The 20376-nt window shown below is 41.9% G+C and overlaps 1 protein-coding gene across 8 annotated transcripts in view; it reads right to left on the minus strand.

The window, feature by feature from the left end:
- DEPDC5 (DEP domain containing 5, GATOR1 subcomplex subunit) overlaps window positions 1-20376 on the minus strand; it is a 152876-nt gene that overhangs the window by 99832 nt on the left and 32668 nt on the right. For 7 of the 8 annotated variants that reach the window (XM_089653247.1, XM_089653252.1, XM_089653250.1 and 4 more), the window contains exons 8-16: window positions 14971-15040; window positions 14809-14887; window positions 11070-11131; window positions 8083-8152; window positions 6045-6123; window positions 5725-5828; window positions 3334-3408; window positions 3091-3225; window positions 282-343 (exon numbers count right to left, since the gene is read on the minus strand). In XM_089653247.1, coding sequence (XP_089509373.1) covers window positions 282-343; window positions 3091-3225; window positions 3334-3408; window positions 5725-5828; window positions 6045-6123; window positions 8083-8152; window positions 11070-11131; window positions 14809-14887; window positions 14971-15040 — 736 coding nt within the window. Of the gene's footprint in view, window positions 1-281; window positions 344-3090; window positions 3226-3333; window positions 3409-5724; window positions 5829-6044; window positions 6124-8082; window positions 8153-11069; window positions 11132-12002; window positions 12149-14808; window positions 14888-14970; window positions 15041-20376 lie in introns of those variants that run through there. The other variant, XM_089653253.1, reaches the window with a different exon arrangement.

Here is a 20376-nt window from a genome sequence, read left to right on the forward strand (position 1 = left end):
ATGTTACAGATGGGTTGGCATTTATATTTCAGTAGTAGGGAAAGGGTTTTTTTTCAAAATTTTGGTCTTCCTTTTTACAGCAAAAATGAAAAAACACAGCAGTTTTTAAATGCCACCAAAACAAAAAAAAAATATTTAAAACTTACTTATGTAGTGTTGTGTGACAGGGTGATTGTCAGACAAAACTGGCCTGGTAATGATATATATATATATATATATATATATATATATATATTTTTTTTTAGTCCTATGGAGAAAAGAATCCTGGGTGGAATTTTTACCTTGAATAATGGCACTGCATGAAGCGGCTGCTCTCCCATACACACCAGGTCTACACCAATTCCTGCAAACATAAAAAACAAATTAAGAGGGCCCCTAACAATCAAAGCTTCCATGGGTAGTTCTGTTTACATTTCTGTATTACATCGTTACATAAACCTAACTTCCTACTTCTTAAAAAGGTCTTGTTAAAAGGCCACCCACACCCCTTGACCACCGATACACATTTTTACATGGTAGGAGGTACCGTTCACCGCCATACCTGGAAGAAATGAATGTTTTGCACTAGCTGAAGTAGAGGTATCAGTGGGTTGTGGGGGAAGGTGCAAAGTGACTCTAAAGCTTTTTAATGCTTGCGAAGCATACTGTAAATACTTAAAATACCGTATTTGCCGGCGTATAAGACGACTGGGCGTATAAGACGACCCCCCTACTTTTCCTGCTAAAATGTAGTGTTTGGGCTATACTCGCCGTATAAGACTACCCCTCTTCCAATGCACACCAGTGGGAGGAATAGTGCCCCATCATTGATGTCAGTGGGAGGAATAGTGCCACATCATTGGTATTAGTGGCAGGAATAGTGCCCCATCATTGGCATTAGTGGCAGGAATAGTGCCCTATCATTAGTATCAGTGGAGGAATAGTGCTCCATCATTGGTGTCAGTGGGAGGAATAGTGCCCCATCATTGGTATCAGTGGCAGGAATAGTGCCCCATCATTGGTATCAGTGGGAGGAATAGTGCCCCATCATTAGTATCAGTGGGGGGAATAAATAGGTGCCCCATCATTGGTATCAGTGGCAGGAATGGTGCCCCATCATTGGTATCAGTGGCAGGAATAGTGCCCCATCATTGGTGTCAGTGGGAGGAATAGTGCCCCATCATTGGTGTCAGTGGGAGGAATAGTGCCCCATCATTGGTGTCAGTGGGAGGAATAGTGCCCCATCATTGGTGTCAGTGGGAGGAATAGTGCCCCATCATTGGTGTCAGTGGGAGGAATAGTGCCCCATCATTGGTGTCAGTGAGGGGTGGAATAGTGCCCCATCATTGGTGTCAGTGGGGGGTGGAATAGTGCCCCATTGTTGGTGTCAGTGGGGGGGGGGAATAGTGCCCCATCATTGGTGTCAGTGGGGGGGAGGAATAGTGCCCCATCGTTGGTGTCAGTGGGAGGAATAGTGCCCCATCGTTGGTATCAGTGGGAGGAATAGTGCCCCATCATTGGTATCAGTGACACCAATGATGGGGCACTATTCCTCCCACTGAGATTTGCTGACCCTGTTCTCGTATGGTGCTGCTGCAGCCAGCATATGTGGTTGCAGCAGCACCTCTACACAGAACACTTACCTGCTGCTCCGGCACTCAATTTTCGCGGGGCCGCTCGGCTCCGCCCCCTCGCCGGTGATTGGCCGCCTGTGTGCCTTTCCTGAGCTACAGTTCTGGCGGCCAATCACCGGTGAGGAGGCGGAGCCGAGCAGCCGCACGAACATCCAGTGGCCGAACTGAAGGAGACGCCGCGCTTCCTGGACCGGATCGTCGTGGGACTGGATCCAGGTAAGAGACATCAGCCCCTGCAAACCCCTGTACTTAATGCCGCAGCCCCCCTAACATGTGTACCGGCGTATAAGACGACCCCCGACTTTTGAGAAGATTTTCAAGGGTCAAAAAGTCGTCTTATACGCCGGCAAATACGGTATCCACAGTCTGGCTACAGGTTCACCTTGAAGTGGAACTTAAAATATTTAAGCCAAAGCAATCCTTTCATTCTCCAACACCCACCACAACAAAAATGCTTTGTTCAAATGCTTGTATTCCAGAAGTCAGTAAACCCCCAGCTTGGTGCTGTCTTTACATCAATTTTTGGTCAGATCCACAGGCAGTTCAGAAATGTCTATGCAGCTGCCTCACGCCTGCACACAACTATGCTCGAAAATAACCCTGTAAAAGAAAGCTGAAGGAGCGTAGGTCTACCAGACTTGAGAACACAAGCATTTGATCGGGTTTCTACATTTCTAGCTAGAGTAAGTATTGATGATGATGGAATGGGAGGGTAAGGCAACATTCGCTGAAATATTTAAATATTAATTCTAATTGAACAGTAGAAAATAATTAAAAAAAAAAAAAAAGTTATAATGCACAGGCAGCTTGTGAATGTGAAAGATGGAAACGCTTTTATTCTATAAAACGGGAAAACCCACAGACTGGTACAGTATTGCCCATGGCAGCTGCATAGACCTCAATATGCTCTCTGTACATCATTTCTTGGACACATCAACAGGCAGCCTATGTACGTCTTTTCAGCTACCCCATATCTGCATGCCACTGTGCCTGAAAATAACCTTCCAGAACATAAGCATTTATTCAGATTTCTGCTTCTCTAGTTAATAATTAATGAGGAAGATTGGGGGGGGGGGCGGCATAATGAAATATTCAATATTAGTTCCACTTGAACAGTAGAGAAAAGGTGGCCACGCAAAAATAGCTTTGATACTGGGAAAGTAAAAAAAGAACATTAGAATATTTCCCTGTATTTCTAATAATCCATAAACAGTAATACACCTACCCCAAATTTAATTTTAATTTCATAATGGTACCTTGGAATCCTTGAATTAGAATTTGTGCTAAAGAAGACTACAGAATTTAGAGAATTGGAAATCTGACTCTGATAATCACAAGTACTCATTCCTGCTTGACATTTAACCCCCTACATGACATCACTTGCAAATATCAAGTTGCTTATAATCACACCAATACAAAGTTTATGTGTGCCATTAGTTTTGTATATAAACCAAAGTGTATATTAGAGCATTCTCACCATTATCAATCATACGTTGCTTGGTCAGAATCATTAGAGACCGATCAACCTGGAAAACGCCAACTCCTGGGGTGATCACAACAGACATCTGCCCAGTGCGGTCAAAGTTCCGATTTATATAGTGCTTGTCAAACACTGGCAAAGCAAACCACAGAAGACCATAGTATACATGATATGAGGTAGAATACAATTGCCATATTACAACTCATAAACTGTACCATTCTGCTAACTTTCCAAACATACCATTAAATGACAGATTAATAGCTTCCAGATAGTTCCCCTGGTCAGAGGTTGAGTTGTGTCCAGGTGGAAAAGATTCTAAAAAAAAAAAAAAAATTAAGATTTTGATTTATTACCTATTAAATGTAAACTCTAATTTTTGAGTAAATTTTTTTTGCAAATACATTTTATTGCATTTTCAGAGAAAAAAAAAACAAAACGTGTACAGACTCCAACGACCTAACCCATGCAAGGGGTTACCGTTAATACCGAACACAGAAATACTAACAAGAAAGAAACCCTCAGCAAGATGGCTCACAAAACAGTCCACAACACCTTTAAAAGGATTCTCAGAGAATCTTCTCATACATTGTACAGTGGAAAAAATAAAAAATAAAAGGGGGGGGGGGGCAGGGAAGTGGAAAATCAAGGGCCCAAGTCATGCGCCGTAGAGGGTTCCTCCATCCATTTTGACCAGAACTTATTTTTTCTACACCTATGATAGTATATATATCAGTTGAGAGGCAAATTAGCATTTATGAGGCATTTCCAGAAAGCATGTGAAGGTGAGGTCAGTTTCTTCCAATGTATGGACTTTCGGGCATAAAAAAGGGGCAATCCCAGAAATGTTGTCTCTGCTACAGTGGGGGCCAGGTCATTCACCAAGCCCAGTCAGCACACCCTCAGTAGGCGAGTCTGAGTCACATCATTTATTACACCCACCACTCTGGACCAAAATTGGGAGACAGATGAACAAGTCCAGAGAACATGAAAAATGTCACCATCAGGATGGTCACATTTCCAGCATACAGAGGGCAAAACAAGGGTTAGCTTATGCAATCTGTGAGGAGTTTATTCGTATTTTATTTTACTTTTTAGCCAGTTTTATATATTTTTGTAATATTCATTTAACAGTTTTTATGCAGGTTTATGTGCACCTAGGTTTTCAAAAGAGACCCCAAAGAAGAAATTGGAACCCTGCACTGCCTGTCTGGCTAGGAGAAGGAGGAAACAAGGGATCTTAGACACTCCCCTGAATCATTAAGTTTGTAACTCAGCTTCAGCTGCTAAGCTGTGTAAGCAACAACCACTTTCAGTAAAGAAATTAAAGCTGGCAGGGACCAGCAGAATTTTGATCCATGTGTGGTTCACGATTGACTTCTGTCAACTGGGAATGTTGGAAAACTTTTGTTACAGCTGCAGATCAGTGTATTGTGTGCTTGTGTGGACGGAGACAAATGTTCGCTATTATTTAGATCAACGAGCCAGCTGATCGAAAAAAGACGAGTAAGCTATTGTCAGCCTAAAGCAGCCCATTGAAGACCAAATTTTATTTCCTTCTTTCCCGCAGCATAATTGTATACGATTACTGCTAACGGCTATAACCGCTGGAAGTAACTGCATACTGAAAAATCAGACAGGATGATTGTACCCAAGTTGATTGATTTGGCTACAATCAGCCTGCCCATATATGGATCCAAATTTGGCCGGTCACTGCTGAGCCGGATGAATTTCAATCTATATATGGCCAGCTTAAAATGGTTCTAAAACTTTAAGGTTTTTCACCTTAATGCATTCTATGCATTAAGGTGAAAAGCCTTCTGTGCTGCACAGTCCCCCCCAGCCCCCACTTATTCATACCTGAGCCCGATCCTATCCATTAATGTGCGCGAGAGCAGCAGATCTCGCCGCTATCTCCCTCCTCCCTGGGCAGATTGATAACAGCGGGAGCCATTGGCTCCTGCCGCTGCCAATGAAATGCTGTGCCGAGGGAGTGGGGCTGAGCCACCTATCACAGGTGCCGAAGTGGAGGGGCCAGAAACACCAGTGGGGGACCCGAAAAGAAGAGGATCAGGGCTGCTCTATGCAAAACCAATGCACAAAGCAGGTAAGTATAACATGTTTATTTTAATTAAAAAAAAAACAAAAACAAAGCTTTAATGTCGCTGGAAGGATAGCTTGGTAAGCATATAAAAAAGAAGCCTAGAGCACCACCTGCTGCTAGAAGGATATGTGGTAAGATGCCTTGTTATTTATATATATAGATATATATATATATATATATATATATACACATACACACACACATACATACATACACACACACACACACACACACACACACATATATATATATATATATATATATATATATATATATATATATATATATATATATATATATACACACACACATATACACACACACACACACACATATACACACACACACACACACATATACATATACACACACACATATATATATATATATATATATATATATATATATATATATGCACACACGTATACTTACATACATACATACACACACGTACTATATATTCTTTTTTCTTTATTGGGAATCATACACAATTAGGGATGGTGCCTACAATCCTACACAAACCGACTTGCCTGCATTCTGAAGTCTCACAAGCACTGGGTACTGGATAAAAAGCTTCTTTATAGTCACCAAGAGTGATGTCCATTCTTCTCGCCTTTCATTCTGCACAACCACCCTGATCCAAAAAAAATAGTTGAGGTTCAGTAATGCCAGCTATAGCAGATAATATAGGATGCAGAAAGGCAAAGTCAGCAGTGCAAATATGGATAGTGTCTTGTGCATATTTTGATTATTACTAGCTATTTTGTTTTTATACATTTTACGGTTTATTAATTGCTTGCTTGTATTTTAAAAGGCGTGTTGCAGTAAATAAAATAAGTCATGTTTATACTTATAGAAATCTTCATAGAATCTGCCCTTGTGATCTTGGATGATAGTGGCATTAGAACGATGTGATTCAGGAAATTCATCTAAAAATGGAGAACACAAGAAACGTTACAGGATGTAGGTCTACAGTTTAAAGTGGAACTTGACTGTCTCAGTCAGAGAGTCTTAATCATTATGCATCAGTAAATAGATATGAAAGTATTGTAAGCTCCAAGGAGCACGGCCCTCCTATCACTCTTGTATTGAACTGTATTGTTGCTGTATTGTCTCCGTTATATTGTAAAGCGCTGAGCAAACTGTTGGCGCTATATAAATCCTGTATAATAATAATAATATATTTACTTGTTTTGAGCTTTTTTTTTAATAGTTCTTCAGTTACTTCTTGGTTTCTAGGGCTAGGCAAATGATGTCAAATAACCCAGGACTCTTCAGCAGGGGAGGAGGATTTTTTTCTAAGCATACCCTCCTGCCTGCATGCCTGAGCTAAGGACAGATGAATTCCAGGAAATAAATGCTACATGAATCATCTACCCTTACTCAAGAAGGCCACAGTAAGAAATGTTGACGGGAGGAGGGTTGTTGTTTTACAAAGTGATTTCTCTGCAAAATAAAGCATGGGGACAAAAATGGATGGGCGAGTTTGCTTTGAATATTAAATTGGTTCTAAAGGTAGAAGGGTTTTTACCTTAATGCATTCTCTGAAATAATGTAAAAAAAAAACCTTCAGCATGTAGTCCTCTCCCCAGCCCCTTCTTATACTTACTTGATCCAAATCTTGCTCCAGTGATTTGCACAGGAGTAGAGGCTCTCTCCCTCCTCATCAGCTCAGAGACAGCAGCAAAAGCCGTTTTCCCCTGCTGCTGTCAATCACAGCCAGTGACAAGGGGGCAGGGTGGGGCAGAGTCCCAGTATCCAAGTCAATAGACAGCAAGGCTCAGGAGAGAGCCCTCACCACTGCTCCCATTGCAAGTGGTTTGCTATGGGGGCACTCAGTGGGGGGCAGCCTGGAGCACCGGCGGGGTACCCAAGAAGAGGGGGACTGGAGCTGCTCTATGCAAAACCATTGCACAGAGCAGGTAAGCATAACATGTTTGTTATTTTAAAGGGGGAAAAAAACTAAGTTTAGAATCACTTTAACCAGTTGCCGACTGCAGATAGCCAAATGACAGCTGAACTGTGGCCAGCCAGTTCTGGGAGGGCGTCATATGACGTCCTCCCAGAACGAGCTCTCCTGCACGCCCCCGGGGGCTCGCACCCGGCAATCTCCGTGATTGCTGTGTCCTAAGGACACAGCTGATCACGTGATGTGGTAAAAGGCCAATCACAGCGGCCTTTTACCACGTGATCAGCCGTGTCCAATGACATGCTGATGACCCGGAAATGCAATTGCCCGTTCTCGGCTGCACTTTCCTCATGCTGTCAGAGCGAGAGGAAAGTACTGCTAAGAATCGGCAGTTGTCAGAGCGGGGTTCGGCACCGATCATCAGGTGTCCAGCAGTGCCACCCACCAGTTCTGCCCACAAGTGACCAGCAGTACCACCCACCTGTGCCCAGCAGTGCCGCCAATCAGTGCCGCCTATCAGTGCCCATCAGTGCTGCCTATCAGTGCAGCCTCATCAACGCACATCAGTGAAGGAGAAAAATTACCTGTTTGCAAAATTTTATAATAGAAACAAAAAAACTTTTTTTTTAAAATGTTTTGCTCTTTTTTTGTTTATAGCGCAAAAAATAAAATCACCCAGCGGTGAGTAAATACCACCGCTCTATTTGTGTGAAAAAAATGATAAAAATTTCATATGGGTTCAATGTTGCATGACCGCACAATTGTCAAAGTGCGACAGCGTTGAAAGCTGAAAATTGGCCTGGTAAGGAAGGGGGTAGAAGTGCCCGGTAGGTGAGGGGTTAAAAATGAAGTAACAGAGTTTTTGGTTTGTGGTGGTCAGATGTAGTGTAGTTCTGCTTTAACAAACTACACTTAACTGCTAGAGTTAAAGATAAATACATGCATGAAGTGTATAAAACAACAAACAACTGTAACTTACCTATAGATTTGGCATCATAAAATGTTCTAGAAAAGAGTACAACGGTTACTTCATGACTGCAGTTCTTCTCCTGAGTAAACAGAACATGGTACAGAATGAATTTAAATTTAAATTGCCCTAACTGCTCTAAGTTGTGTATCTGTTTGAGCCATGTAATTGAGCAATTTTTCCCATATAAAGACACATTAAACACAAAAAGAAATAAACAGATGTCTTATGGGCATATGAATGTAACATTCAGCAAACATTCACTGCAAAAGAATTAATCACTTAAATTTAAAACATATGCACCAAAAAATACACATGCAGTGATGTCTGGCGAATGTCACATCCAGTTTGTAATGATACTACTTGAAATGATCATTAACCAAGGCTGACATAAGTGACTGTTTACCGTGACATGCTTTGCTCAAACCATACAGCAACCAGAACAAAACTGCATTTGGATATCTAATATACATGGTGCACCAATCAGCAGCACTTTGATGATTAATTCAATGTAATGCTGACATGTCAGACTGCTGTACAGACCCAGACACATTCACCCGGTGAGTAGCAATACTTGGGTGCAATGTGTACCATGGATATGGGGATGGTGCTGGGAGAAACCACAGCACTGTAGGTAATACTGGGCAGTCAGGGCTTGTACAAGGTTACAAGTTTCTGCCCTTTTATTTTTTTTTTGGTTTCAATTAGACCTAAAAAATAAAAGTGTATAAAAACAAGTTAAATGCTGCTTGATGACAGCCAATTTATTTTCTTTAGACTTACACAGCTATGGCATGCTGAGGAGTGGACCTCTCATGCACCTAACAATTAAAAGCATACAGAAAACTTTTTGCAAAAGGCGGCCCTGCCAAAAAAAAAAGATTGTTTGATCAAATTTTGTCAAAGAAGCCTGCTGAAAAATTGCTGGCCGACCAGCAGCAGTAAAAATACAATAGATGCAGAAGGAGATTTGTCCATCCACACTGTATATATAGCAAGGGTGGACTTATCTGTTAGGCCGCTCATAGATAGATCAAATCTCGTCCAGTTCAGCGGGGACTGGCCGAGATTCGATCTATCTATGGGCAGGCTGGTTTGTATCCAAGTCGATCCATCGATCAACTTAGATACAACCAGCATGTTGGATTGTCAGCATGCGATTATTGCCATCAGCTATAGCGCTAGCAGTAATCATTGAGCTATCCTAGCAGGAATGGCTCCGAGCACCGCCCCCTTTTGCCGAGAAAACACAAAAGCTCCACAGTCAGTGTTGATGAGGGAATCGAGCAATTTTCTTTTTCTTGCAACAACAGAAAATCACAATATATGGCTTGCCTTAGTTTTTATTTGTTCTGCCCACAGGTAGAATAAAAAAAATAAAAATGATGTGCATATGGCCAGCTTTACTGTCTATGTGGCCAACTTAATGACCAGATTTTAGATTCTTTCACTGGGTGATTTAACCATTTGATTTCAAAACCATATATTAAAAAGTCTCTGTAGTTTTAAAGTGGTTCCTAAAACTTAGGCACATCTCACTGCATTTTCTCTACTAAAAGTCCAGCTACCATTACCGTTTAGTATACTGTGGTGGGAAGGTTGTGTTGTGATATAATTAATAGAGTCAAGTTTATCTGTGGTGTTAATATTGTTTTTTATTGGTGACATGTAAGACATGAATGTTTAAGAATGTAGATTTGCAGTGTAATGCAACCTCATGATATGTTCATAAGTATGCAAAAGAAATAAAGAAAATAGCAGTCTCTTAGAATGAGAGTCAAAGCGAATAGAAATTGTACTGCATAGATAGATGTTACATAATATGGTTGCCTCTTACGGTTATATCAATATTGTTATGTTTTTAGCAATTTCACCATGAACATTTGGATGTCTTGTAATGAACCAGGCTGTTATGAAAATAGATCTTGCCCTGGACAAAGAGGATCACTGACCTGCTGGCATTTAAAAAGAAATGATTAGAAATGGAATGTGCCCATCACTAGATATGAAATGAAAAATACCAAGTAGAAAGAAGTCTAGAAATCAGGCAACCATGGACCAGTTAATTTTTATATGGTGAGCTTAGATTTGTTCCTCTTTTATAACCTGAGGCTTAATATACAAATATAGGGAGGGCTTTTTCTCCCGTGGGGGGGGGGGGTTGAGGGGTACACTCCTTTTTATCCCCATTTCTTCTACTCCCTCCACTCCCTTACTTCTTTCTATTTTTAAGACTTTGTTCCTTTGCCCCCCCATGTCCCTACCCATCTACTCCTCTCATTCCCCATTCCCTTGTATCCCACTTCCTTTATTTTCATAATCATTCATCAAATCCTTCCCCTAACTTATCTCTCCCCCTTCCCAAGTACTTTTCAAATCCAACTTATGTTGCAGGTTCAATATTACACAGTATAATCTTATCTGCTTAGAAGACAAATTTCACAGTTACTAAAGACTTTTTGCTGATAATTCGTATCACAAGCCTCCTTAGAGTACCAGACTTGACACCATCCTGTTCTCATGTTTCGATTTTTATTTCGGATTACTGTTGTACAGGGTGTTCCTAAAGTATGGACACATAGGAAACATCAATATATGTGTATATTATATCACTATGTAATCTCTCCAGACCTCAACTCCCTTGACCTATTTTTTTGGGGTATGCTAACGGAGAAGGTGTGCTCCATGAAAATCACAGATATGAATCACCTGAAGGAACGCATCATGAACAAATGTGCTCAAATTGACGAAAATGTGGAGTTACTGCATCAGGTTCATGTGAATCTTGCAAAGTGCATGGAACTTTGCATCACAAATGGTGGAAATCACATTGAATATGTTATTATTACTCCAATGAAATAAAATGTTGTTGAAAAATGTATTGAAATGTATTGAAAATATGCATTTTGCCTATGTGTCCAGGGACACCCTGTATAACATTTACCCTGTTTGATGAAAACAATGTCTCTTGTAATAAAAAAAAATTACAACACATTTACCTTCCATTTGTTGAATAAATCAGCTAAGAATCCATTCACAGCTTTTTCAAAGTAAAGGTCACCTACAAGCAAAATCAAATTTTACATGGCTGCCTTTATTGGACATACTGAGATTGTAAATAAATGGCCCAACATACAGAAAATGACAGAGGTGTTGGTACAGGGAATCCAGCTGTGCTCACTAGGTTTTAAATGCAGACAATAGGAACAACACTTGATTCTGTTCAAATACCTAAAGTATTTTATTAAACACTGGTCAATATGAGTACTACAGGCTGGGCTTTGCTCTCTCCAATATCTGTCCAGATACTGACAATGAATGTTGAATTATCCAACTCCTCTTCCAGCCAATGGTCTATCCCAGACATAAAGAGTATGAAGAAGAAACTCCAGTCATATTTTAAAGAAAATTTGAACTATGAATGCACCCACAGCACAGCTAGACAGGTTTGTAAACTGTAATGTTACAGCCTCATTGCTGGTATTAATGCATGTCACAGTCTCACCAGTCATGGCAGATCAAAACAGTGGAGGTAAGTTATGGGTACTCTGTTGGGAGCAAGATATTTATGCAAAATCTTGTTTTAGTTCTTATCAAATAATTGTAACAAAAACCGTTATTTAAAATGCAAGTCCACCCGAAACTAATATCTTGGCTTCAGATGAACATTGGCTGGTTTAGTAACTCACTTTCTTGTAACTTGATAATGTAGGGAAACAGCCCTGTAACTCCAAAAGAGGTAACCAGAAATCCATTTAAATTATTACATTTGAAACCCAGTTTCTTAAAATGCATGTAAAAGCCATTTTTTGAATACAGTAGGAAAGTGTTAGACCTTTGCTCAAGATTTTGTTTCCATCTGTGTCCCCGTAGGCAGAGTCACCCCTCTATGAGTCCTTGTGAGGGGAAAGACAACATTTTAGAGTTCTTACCAGGGAAAATCATTCAATGGGGACACATATTCCAGTGGCAGCTGTCTATGATGGTATTTATGCTCATTTTTGGGAGATTTCCTTTCATTTTTAGTTGTCTCCAAGTCAGGAAGTGAAGGGTAATCCCAGTAGGATACAGACAACAAAAAAAATATTAATTGATAGCAGCTGTAACAATTCCTTATGCTATCCAAAAGAAAAAGAAAAAAAGAAAAGTGTTTTGGCTTACACAAATGTTAACACAAATATACTAAATTAAGGGATAGCACAAAAGTCACAGATATTACCATTAACTGTTGCAAGTGTTCAGCCACATTAATGACCTACTGTACTTTTTTTGTTTTATTTGTTTTTTTTAAAGCAATTTGTATAAGTGCCAAAATCTAACTGGGTACCAATCTATTTAAACCTCCTGTACAGTAGAGCTCTGTCTGGGAAAGGTAGAGCCATGATTTAAATCCAATCAGGGAAAGACCTAGTTGTTATAACTGATTTCTATTTTATAACCTGTATGTAGCCCCATCTATGTGCAGTATACAGCCTTGTGTTCCAGCAGTGGGATAGGAACTTCCCATCCCACACCCGGAACAAAGTTAAGTCGGACAGAGCTGGGCTCAGCCTTTAACAGTGAACTTTGTGTTCTATGAATGAATACAAAGCATTCTCTGATTGGCTGAGACGGAGATTATGACAGCCTGCCTCTCCACTTCAGCCAGTCAGAGGAAACTTTGTATTTATTCATAGTATACAATACTCCCTGTGAAAGGCTGAGTGCAGCTCATTCTGACTCGATTTTGTCCCAGGTGGGGGAAGGTAGATTACAATCTCACTTCCGGAACTCCGTGCTGTATACTGTATGTAGCGGAGACTACATTCAGTGTATGCTGTGCTTTCAGCCACTGCATCTCTTACTAAACGTGAGAATTAATTTGGAACAGCTTGGTCTAAACAAACTATTTACCCTGTTTCCCGATGGCCATAAGCACATATGCAGCCTCTTGGCAGGTGGGCTTTAAAGCAGAGCGGCAGCATATGTGCGTTCCAAATGTAAACATTTCTATGCTGACAGCATGCACTCTGTGTGCTCCCAGCACATGTATCTGGCAGGTACCAGAAGCTCTCGATGCCTACTTGTGATCAGGAGCTTTCCGATCATGTGACTGCTGTGACTTCCAATCTCAGCGGTCACATGATCGGAATGCCTGTCACTGCCTCCTAGCATTTATAACCCCTTATAGAGCCAAGAGGCGGTGATGGGAAGGGGTTAAACTTCTCCGTAAGCTGCAGATCAGCTTTAAAGGGTATGTACAGTCAAACCATTGAGGGAGTAAGGATTAAAACTCTTTGCCAAGTTTTTATTACTGTCTGTGACCCTGTTGAGGAGATGTGGCTTCTCTCTGTGCCAGAAAATACACATGGAAAGGGGAGCTTGACCGAAGGCACAATAGGATAGTGTGTGGAAAGGAACGAGATTAGGCTGCTCACTTACTCATCTGACCAGTTATGAGAATATCCAGAAACCACAAATCAAGGAGTGCCTAGTCCTGCAACAAACTTGAGGGTGAATACTTCACTCTGAAAGTCCAAGGAACACCAGGCATTGTTCATAAAATGTCACAACTTTATTATAAAAAAAGTCACATGAGCAACCATATACCACAAGAAAGGATCCACAAGGTGCATTCATGGGAACCCACAAGCCCTCTAGGTAGAAGGTGCCAATGTCAGGTGAGACAGGGTGGAAGGAGAAATCATCAGGTGGCGAAGGAGATGAACAGCAGTGACACCAGCCGAAAGGGACACCAAGCCTCGGCCCGCCACGGCCAGAGGTGATGTCTTGTGGCTGCTTATGTGACTTTTTTTTTTACAATAAAGTGGTGACATTTTATAAACATTGCCTGGTGTTCCTTGGACTTTTAGAGTGGAGTATTCACCCTCAAGTTTGTTTCAGGACTAGGACTGCTTAGTGTGTGCTTTCTGGATTCTCTCTGCCATGTGACATTTCTCACTGTGACAGAGAGGGACTTAAAATCCAAAATTTAGAGCTCTCACTATAACAAGAGGTAAGGGTACATATCTTCTGATGGGAGGATCTATTACAGTGGAAACGAAGAGGAATTAATTTTTTTTATAGGGCTTTCTTCTTACTTCTTGTTGTGTCTCTGGGGCAGGAAGTGAATGGAAATCTTCCTATCTGAACAAAGACAGTAAAAAATAGACTGACGGGTTCTAAACCTTTCCTACTCAAACCAAAATGAAAAAATTGGCTTTAAATACAATTTAATTGCAGTAAAATGACTGCAGGTTTGCAGACAGGTTGTGCTGTCTGGCAGGGCTGTGTACATGTCAGGAATAAATATACAGAAATGCAAAAGGTAAAAAGCTCCCTTGTATGTATTACAATTGTGAATTTAGTAGTTGAGTAATTAGAAGTTTATATAACCTACCAAACTAAAGTAGCCTTTTCTCAACCAGGGTTTTCTGGAACCCTGGGGTTCCTCCAGAGGCTGCCAGGGGGTTCCTTGGGCAGTGAATGACATATCATTCTCCCACTTACAATGACTGCCAACATAAAGGGACAAGTTCCAACTGATACTAAAAATAAGGGGCCATTATGATTATTATTGACATAGACAGGGAGTGTTTTAAAATAAACTGCTCTGCTTGTCAAATATTCTAAGTATGCCATTTTTTAAATTATTTTATTCAAAACATTCAACAGCTTGCTGATCATGCTATTTTACAGTAAAATGGTTCCTCCAGGGTAAGGTTAGGAAAAGCTGATGTAAAGTGACAAAACCATTACCATAAATATCAAAGTCCCACATCTCACAGCTCATCTGTATAAATATATACACCATGGCAGAAGTAGATCGAAACACGACCTAAAAAGGGAGAGAGGCACAGTAGAATTATTACAGGAAGTCAATTAATGAATGTAATAAAAGGTATAAAAGTGTATACTTACCCGCGTGTCCTCACTAATGTATCCACAGGTCACCTTTTCACTCTTTACCCATAATTCTCCAGCTTGTGCTCTGCCATTAAGAAGATATAACTATGTTGTAATATGTCATCACTTTAATATTCAGAGAACCCAGTTTTTGGGACATTTCACTCATCTAATCAGGATTAGAACAAGCAGTATTACAGTATCTCTTCATAAAATGTACATCTCTTACTACCTTCAATTTCTTTCAATTGTATTAACTCTTGGGCAGCTTTTTCAGAACATCTAATGCACAACATGAAATAGCTTTTAATATCAGGTAGCTGAAGTGTGACAAACATAACTTGATAGTGGCGTTTCCTGAAATAGGAAATGTGGCTTTTTAAGATCTGTTGGTTAAGCAAACTAGCAGTTCAAAAGGAGGTAATCAATGGCATCCATCAAATTTTCTTAGGATTGTTTTAAAGTATATTTCCACTTTTGAAGCTAAATTGGGATAATACAGATTTTATATTCCAATTAACATAGCACAAAAAAAAAAAAAATTGGCAGGTATGAAGAATTGCAGTAAAGTAAGAATCACTGCAATACAATAATTTCATGTATATACAAATTCCTTTACATAAAGTAAATTATTCATATGGACCTTTTACACTGTGCAAATCAGCCAATTAAGGTAGGTACACACACACACACACACACACACACACACACACACACACTAATAGCAGTCAGACATCACTAACCTGATCAATCACTGTTTTTGCTAGAAATGATATTTCTACATGGCAAATAATTTACTAGCAGCTGTAGTAGAGTAATAGAAATCCAACAGACCCAACAGTCATGACATGCATGCTGCTGATTCTGTGTACCGTATTTTTCGCTCCATAAGACGCACCTGACCATAAGACGTGCCTAGGTTTTAAAGGAGAAAAACAAGAAAAAAAATATTCTGAACCAATGGACTGCAGACACAGTACAGGAGATGGCCAGAGACTGCGGACACAGGACAGGGAATGACCAGAGACTGCGAACATAGTACAGGAGATGGCCAGAGCCTGCGGACACAGTACAGGGGATGGCCAGAGCCTGCAAACACAGTACAGGGGATGACCAGAGACTGCGGACACAGTACAGGGGATGACCAGAGACTGCGGACACAGTACAGGGGATGACCAGAGACTGCGGACACAGTACAGGGGATGACCAGAGACTGCGGACACAGTACAGGGGATGACCAGAGACTGCGGACACAGTACAGGGGATGAGCAGAGACTGCGGACACAGTACAGGGGATGACCAGAGACTGCGGACACAGTACAGGGGATGACCAGAGACTGCGGACACAGTACAGGGGATGACCAGAGACTGCGGACACAGTACAGGGGATGACCAGAGACTGCGGACACAGTACAGGGGATGACCAGAGACTGCGGACACAGTACAGGGGATGACCAGAGACTGCGGACACAGTACAGGGGATGACCAGAGACTGCGGACACAGTACAGGGGATGACCAGAGACTGCGGACACAGTACAGGGGATGACCAGAGACTGCGGACACAGTACAGGGGATGACCAGAGACTGCGGACACAGTACAGGGGATGACCAGAGACTGCGGACACAGTACAGGGGATGACCAGAGACTGCGGACACAGTACAGGGGATGACCAGAGACTGCGGACACAGTACAGGGGATGACCAGAGACTGCGGACACAGTACAGGGGATGACCAGAGACTGCGGACACAGTACAGGGGATGACCAGAGACTGCGGACACAGTACAGGGGATGACCAGAGACTGCGGACACAGTACAGGGGATGACCAGAGACTGCGGACACAGTACAGGGGATGACCAGAGACTGCGGACAAAGTACAGGGGATGACCAGAGACTGCGGACACAGTACAGGGGATGACCAGAGACTGCGGACACAGTACAGGGGATGACCAGAGACTGCGGACACAGTACAGGGGATGACCAGAGACTGCGGACACAGTACAGGGGATGACCAGAGACTGCGGACACAGTACAGGGGATGACCAGAGACTGCGGACACAGTACAGGGGATGACCAGAGACTGCGGACACAGTACAGGGGATGACCAGAGACTGCGGACACAGTACTAGGGATGACCAGAGGCTGCGGACACAGTACAGGGGATGACCAGAGACTGCGAACACAGTACAGAAGATGACCAGAGACTGCGAACACAGTACAGAAGATGACCAGAGACTGCGGACACAGTACAGGAGATGACCAGAGACTGCGGACACAGTACAGGAGATGACCAGAGACTGCGGACACAGTACAGGAGATGACCAGAGACTGCAGACATAGTACAGGAGATGACCAGAGACTGCGGACACAGTACAGGGGATGACCAGAGACTGCTGACATAGTACAGGGAATGACCAGAGACTGTGGACATAGTACAGGAGATGACCAAAGACTGCGGACAGTACAGGGAATGACCAGAGACTGCGGACATAGTACAGGGAATGACCAGAGACTGTGGACATAGTACAGAAGACCAGAGACTGCAGACACTGCAGGGGATGACCAGAGACTGCAGACAGTAAAGGAGATTACCAGAGACTGCAGACCTTTGGGGAGGGAGGGGGAGCGGGTACCTGAATTTGGCAGGTACCCGCTCCTGCTTCCTCGGAGTTGTCCTTCCTTCTTCTTCCCGCGGCGGCTTCTGTAACATCCGGGTGCCCACTGCGCATGCGCAAGAAGCGCCGCACTTTGTGAATGGCCTGGAGCCTTCTGGGACCTGTCATGTGTCCCAGAAGACACCGGACCATTCACAAAGCGCGGCGCTTCTCGCGCATGCGCAGTGGGCACCCGGCTGTCACAGAAGCCGGCGCGGGAAGACTGCAGCGCTGGAGCGAGGAACAGGTAAAGTCCTGCAGGAGAGAACAGCTGAGCGGCCGGCCCGGTATTCTGACATGGTGGCGGCAGAAATACCAGACCGGCCGCTTTACATTCGCTCCATAAGACGCACTGACATTTTCCCCCCTTTTTTGGGGGGAAAAAAGTGCGTCTTATGGAGCGAAAAAAAAGGTAATTGAATCATTAATTGAAAGGGGCATGTTCAAAATAATAGCAGTGTGGAGTTCTATTAGTGAGGTCATTCATTCTTTGAAAAACAGGTGGCAATTATTGCCCTTATTTAAGGAAGGAAGGCAGCAAATGTTGTACATGCTGGTTACAGTGCATTTCTCTCTGACATTCTGAGGAAAATGGGTCGTTCCAGACATTGTTCAGAAGAACAGCGTACCTGGATTAAAAAGTTGATTGGAGAGGGGAAAACATATAAAGAAGTGCAGAAAATGATAGACTGTTCAGCTAAAATGATCGCAAATGCTTTAAAATGGCAACCAAAACCTGAAAGACGTGGAAGAAAGCAAAAAACTACCATTCGAATGGATAGAAGAATAGCCAAAATGGCAAGGACTCAGCTAACAATCAGCTCCAGGAAGATCAAAGAAGGTCTAAAGTTCCCTGTGAGTACTGCTACAATTAGAAGGCACCTATGTGAAGCCAAGCTATCTGCAAGAAGCCCCCGCAAAGTCCCACTGTTGAAAAAAAGACATGTGCTGAAGAGGTTACAATTTGCCAAAAAGCACATTGACTGGCCTAAAGAGAAATGGTGCAACATTTTGTGGACTGATGAAAGTAAGATTGTTCTTTTTGGGTCTAGTGGCCGGAGACAGTTTGTCAGACGACCCCCAAACACTGAATTCAAGCCACAGTACACTGTGAAGACAGTGAAGCATGGTTGGGCAAGCATCATGATATGGGGATGTTTCTCATACTACGGTGTTGGGCCTATTTATCGCATACCAGGGATCATGGATCAGTTTGAATACATCAGAACACTTGAAGAGGTCATGCTGCCTTATGCTGAAGAGGAAATGCCCTTGAAATGGGTGTTCCAACAAGACAACGACCCCAAACACACCAGTAAACGTGCAACATCTTGGTTCCAGACCAACAAGATTGACATTATGGAGTGGCCAGCCCAATCCCTGGATCTTAATCCAATAGAAAACTTGTGGGGTAACATCAAAAATGCAGTTTCTGAGGCAAAACCAAGAAATAGAGAAGAACTGTGGAATGTAGTCCAATCATCCTGGCCTGGCATACCTGTTCACAGGTGCTGGAAGTTGGTTGACTCCATGCAACACAGATGTACAGCAGTTCTCAGAAACAGTGCTTATACAACTAAATATTCATTAAGTGATTCAAAGGAAAGCAAAATCTTCAAACATTTTTCAGTTTATATAGTGAATGTTTGAGTTTGTAAAGAAGAATACAAACACTGCTATTTTTTTTGAACAGTCTAATATTCACTTTTCTTCAATTTTTTTAGAGGAACACAAATTTGATATATTTTCTTCATGTTTTGAATGTGTAGTGTTCCCAATGCATTTGTGTGTATGGAAATAAAAGCTATTAGAAGGATTTTGAGCTTTATTCACTTTTTTCAACACACACACACAGTCCTTGAAATTTCCACTTGCTCGCTCACATTGGGCGAGTGAAAATAGGGTGGGGGGGGGGCGGCGGTGGGGTGGTGGCAAGCAGCGATCTCCTGTATGGCTTTCAATGAAGCAGCTGAAAGCCATGGGAGGGAGAGGAGGAGATGCAGCTCCCATCTGATCACTGAAAGCCATACAGGAGATTGCTGCTTGCCACCACTGCACAGATCATACCTGATCGTTCCGATTCAGCCAAATGCAGCAAAGTTGATTAGACTGCACTTCACAATACAGTTAGACAATGATCCAAAACACACTGCAAAAGCAACCCAGGAGCTTTTGAAGGAAAAAGTGGAATATTCTGCAATGGCTGAGTTAATCACGTGATCTCAACCCAATTGAGCATGCATTTCACTTGCTGAAGGCAAAACTAAAGGCAGAAAGACCCACAAACAAAGAACAGCTGAAGACAGCTGCAGTTAGAGCCTGGAAAAGCATCAGAAAGGAGGAAGCCCAGTCTTTGGTAATGTCCATGGGTTCCAGACTTCAGGCAGTCATTGCCAGTAAAGGATTCTCAACAAAATATTAAAATTAATTGATTATATTTATGATTATATTCATTTGTCCAATTACATTTGAGCACCTAAAAATGGAGGGACTGTGCATAAAAATTGTTGCAGTTCCTAAAATTTGTACTTGATATTTATTTTCAATCCCTTGAATTAAAGCTGAAAGTCTGCACTTCATATTCATTTGGATTGTTTTGTTTTAATTTATTCTGGTGGCATACAGAGCCAAAAGTATGAAAACATTGTGCCTGTGTCCAAATATATATGGACCTAGCTGTACATGAAATTATTGTATTATATTGCACTGGTTTAGGATTTTTTTTAGAAATGTATTGAGATATGCAGCTGTCAGTACAGATATTTT

The sequence above is a fragment of the Staurois parvus genome, unplaced genomic scaffold (assembly GCF_062004578.1).
Source record: "Staurois parvus isolate SC_StPar_1 unplaced genomic scaffold, SC_StPar_1.0 ptg000704l, whole genome shotgun sequence".
Taxonomy (NCBI): Eukaryota; Metazoa; Chordata; class Amphibia; order Anura; family Ranidae; genus Staurois; species Staurois parvus.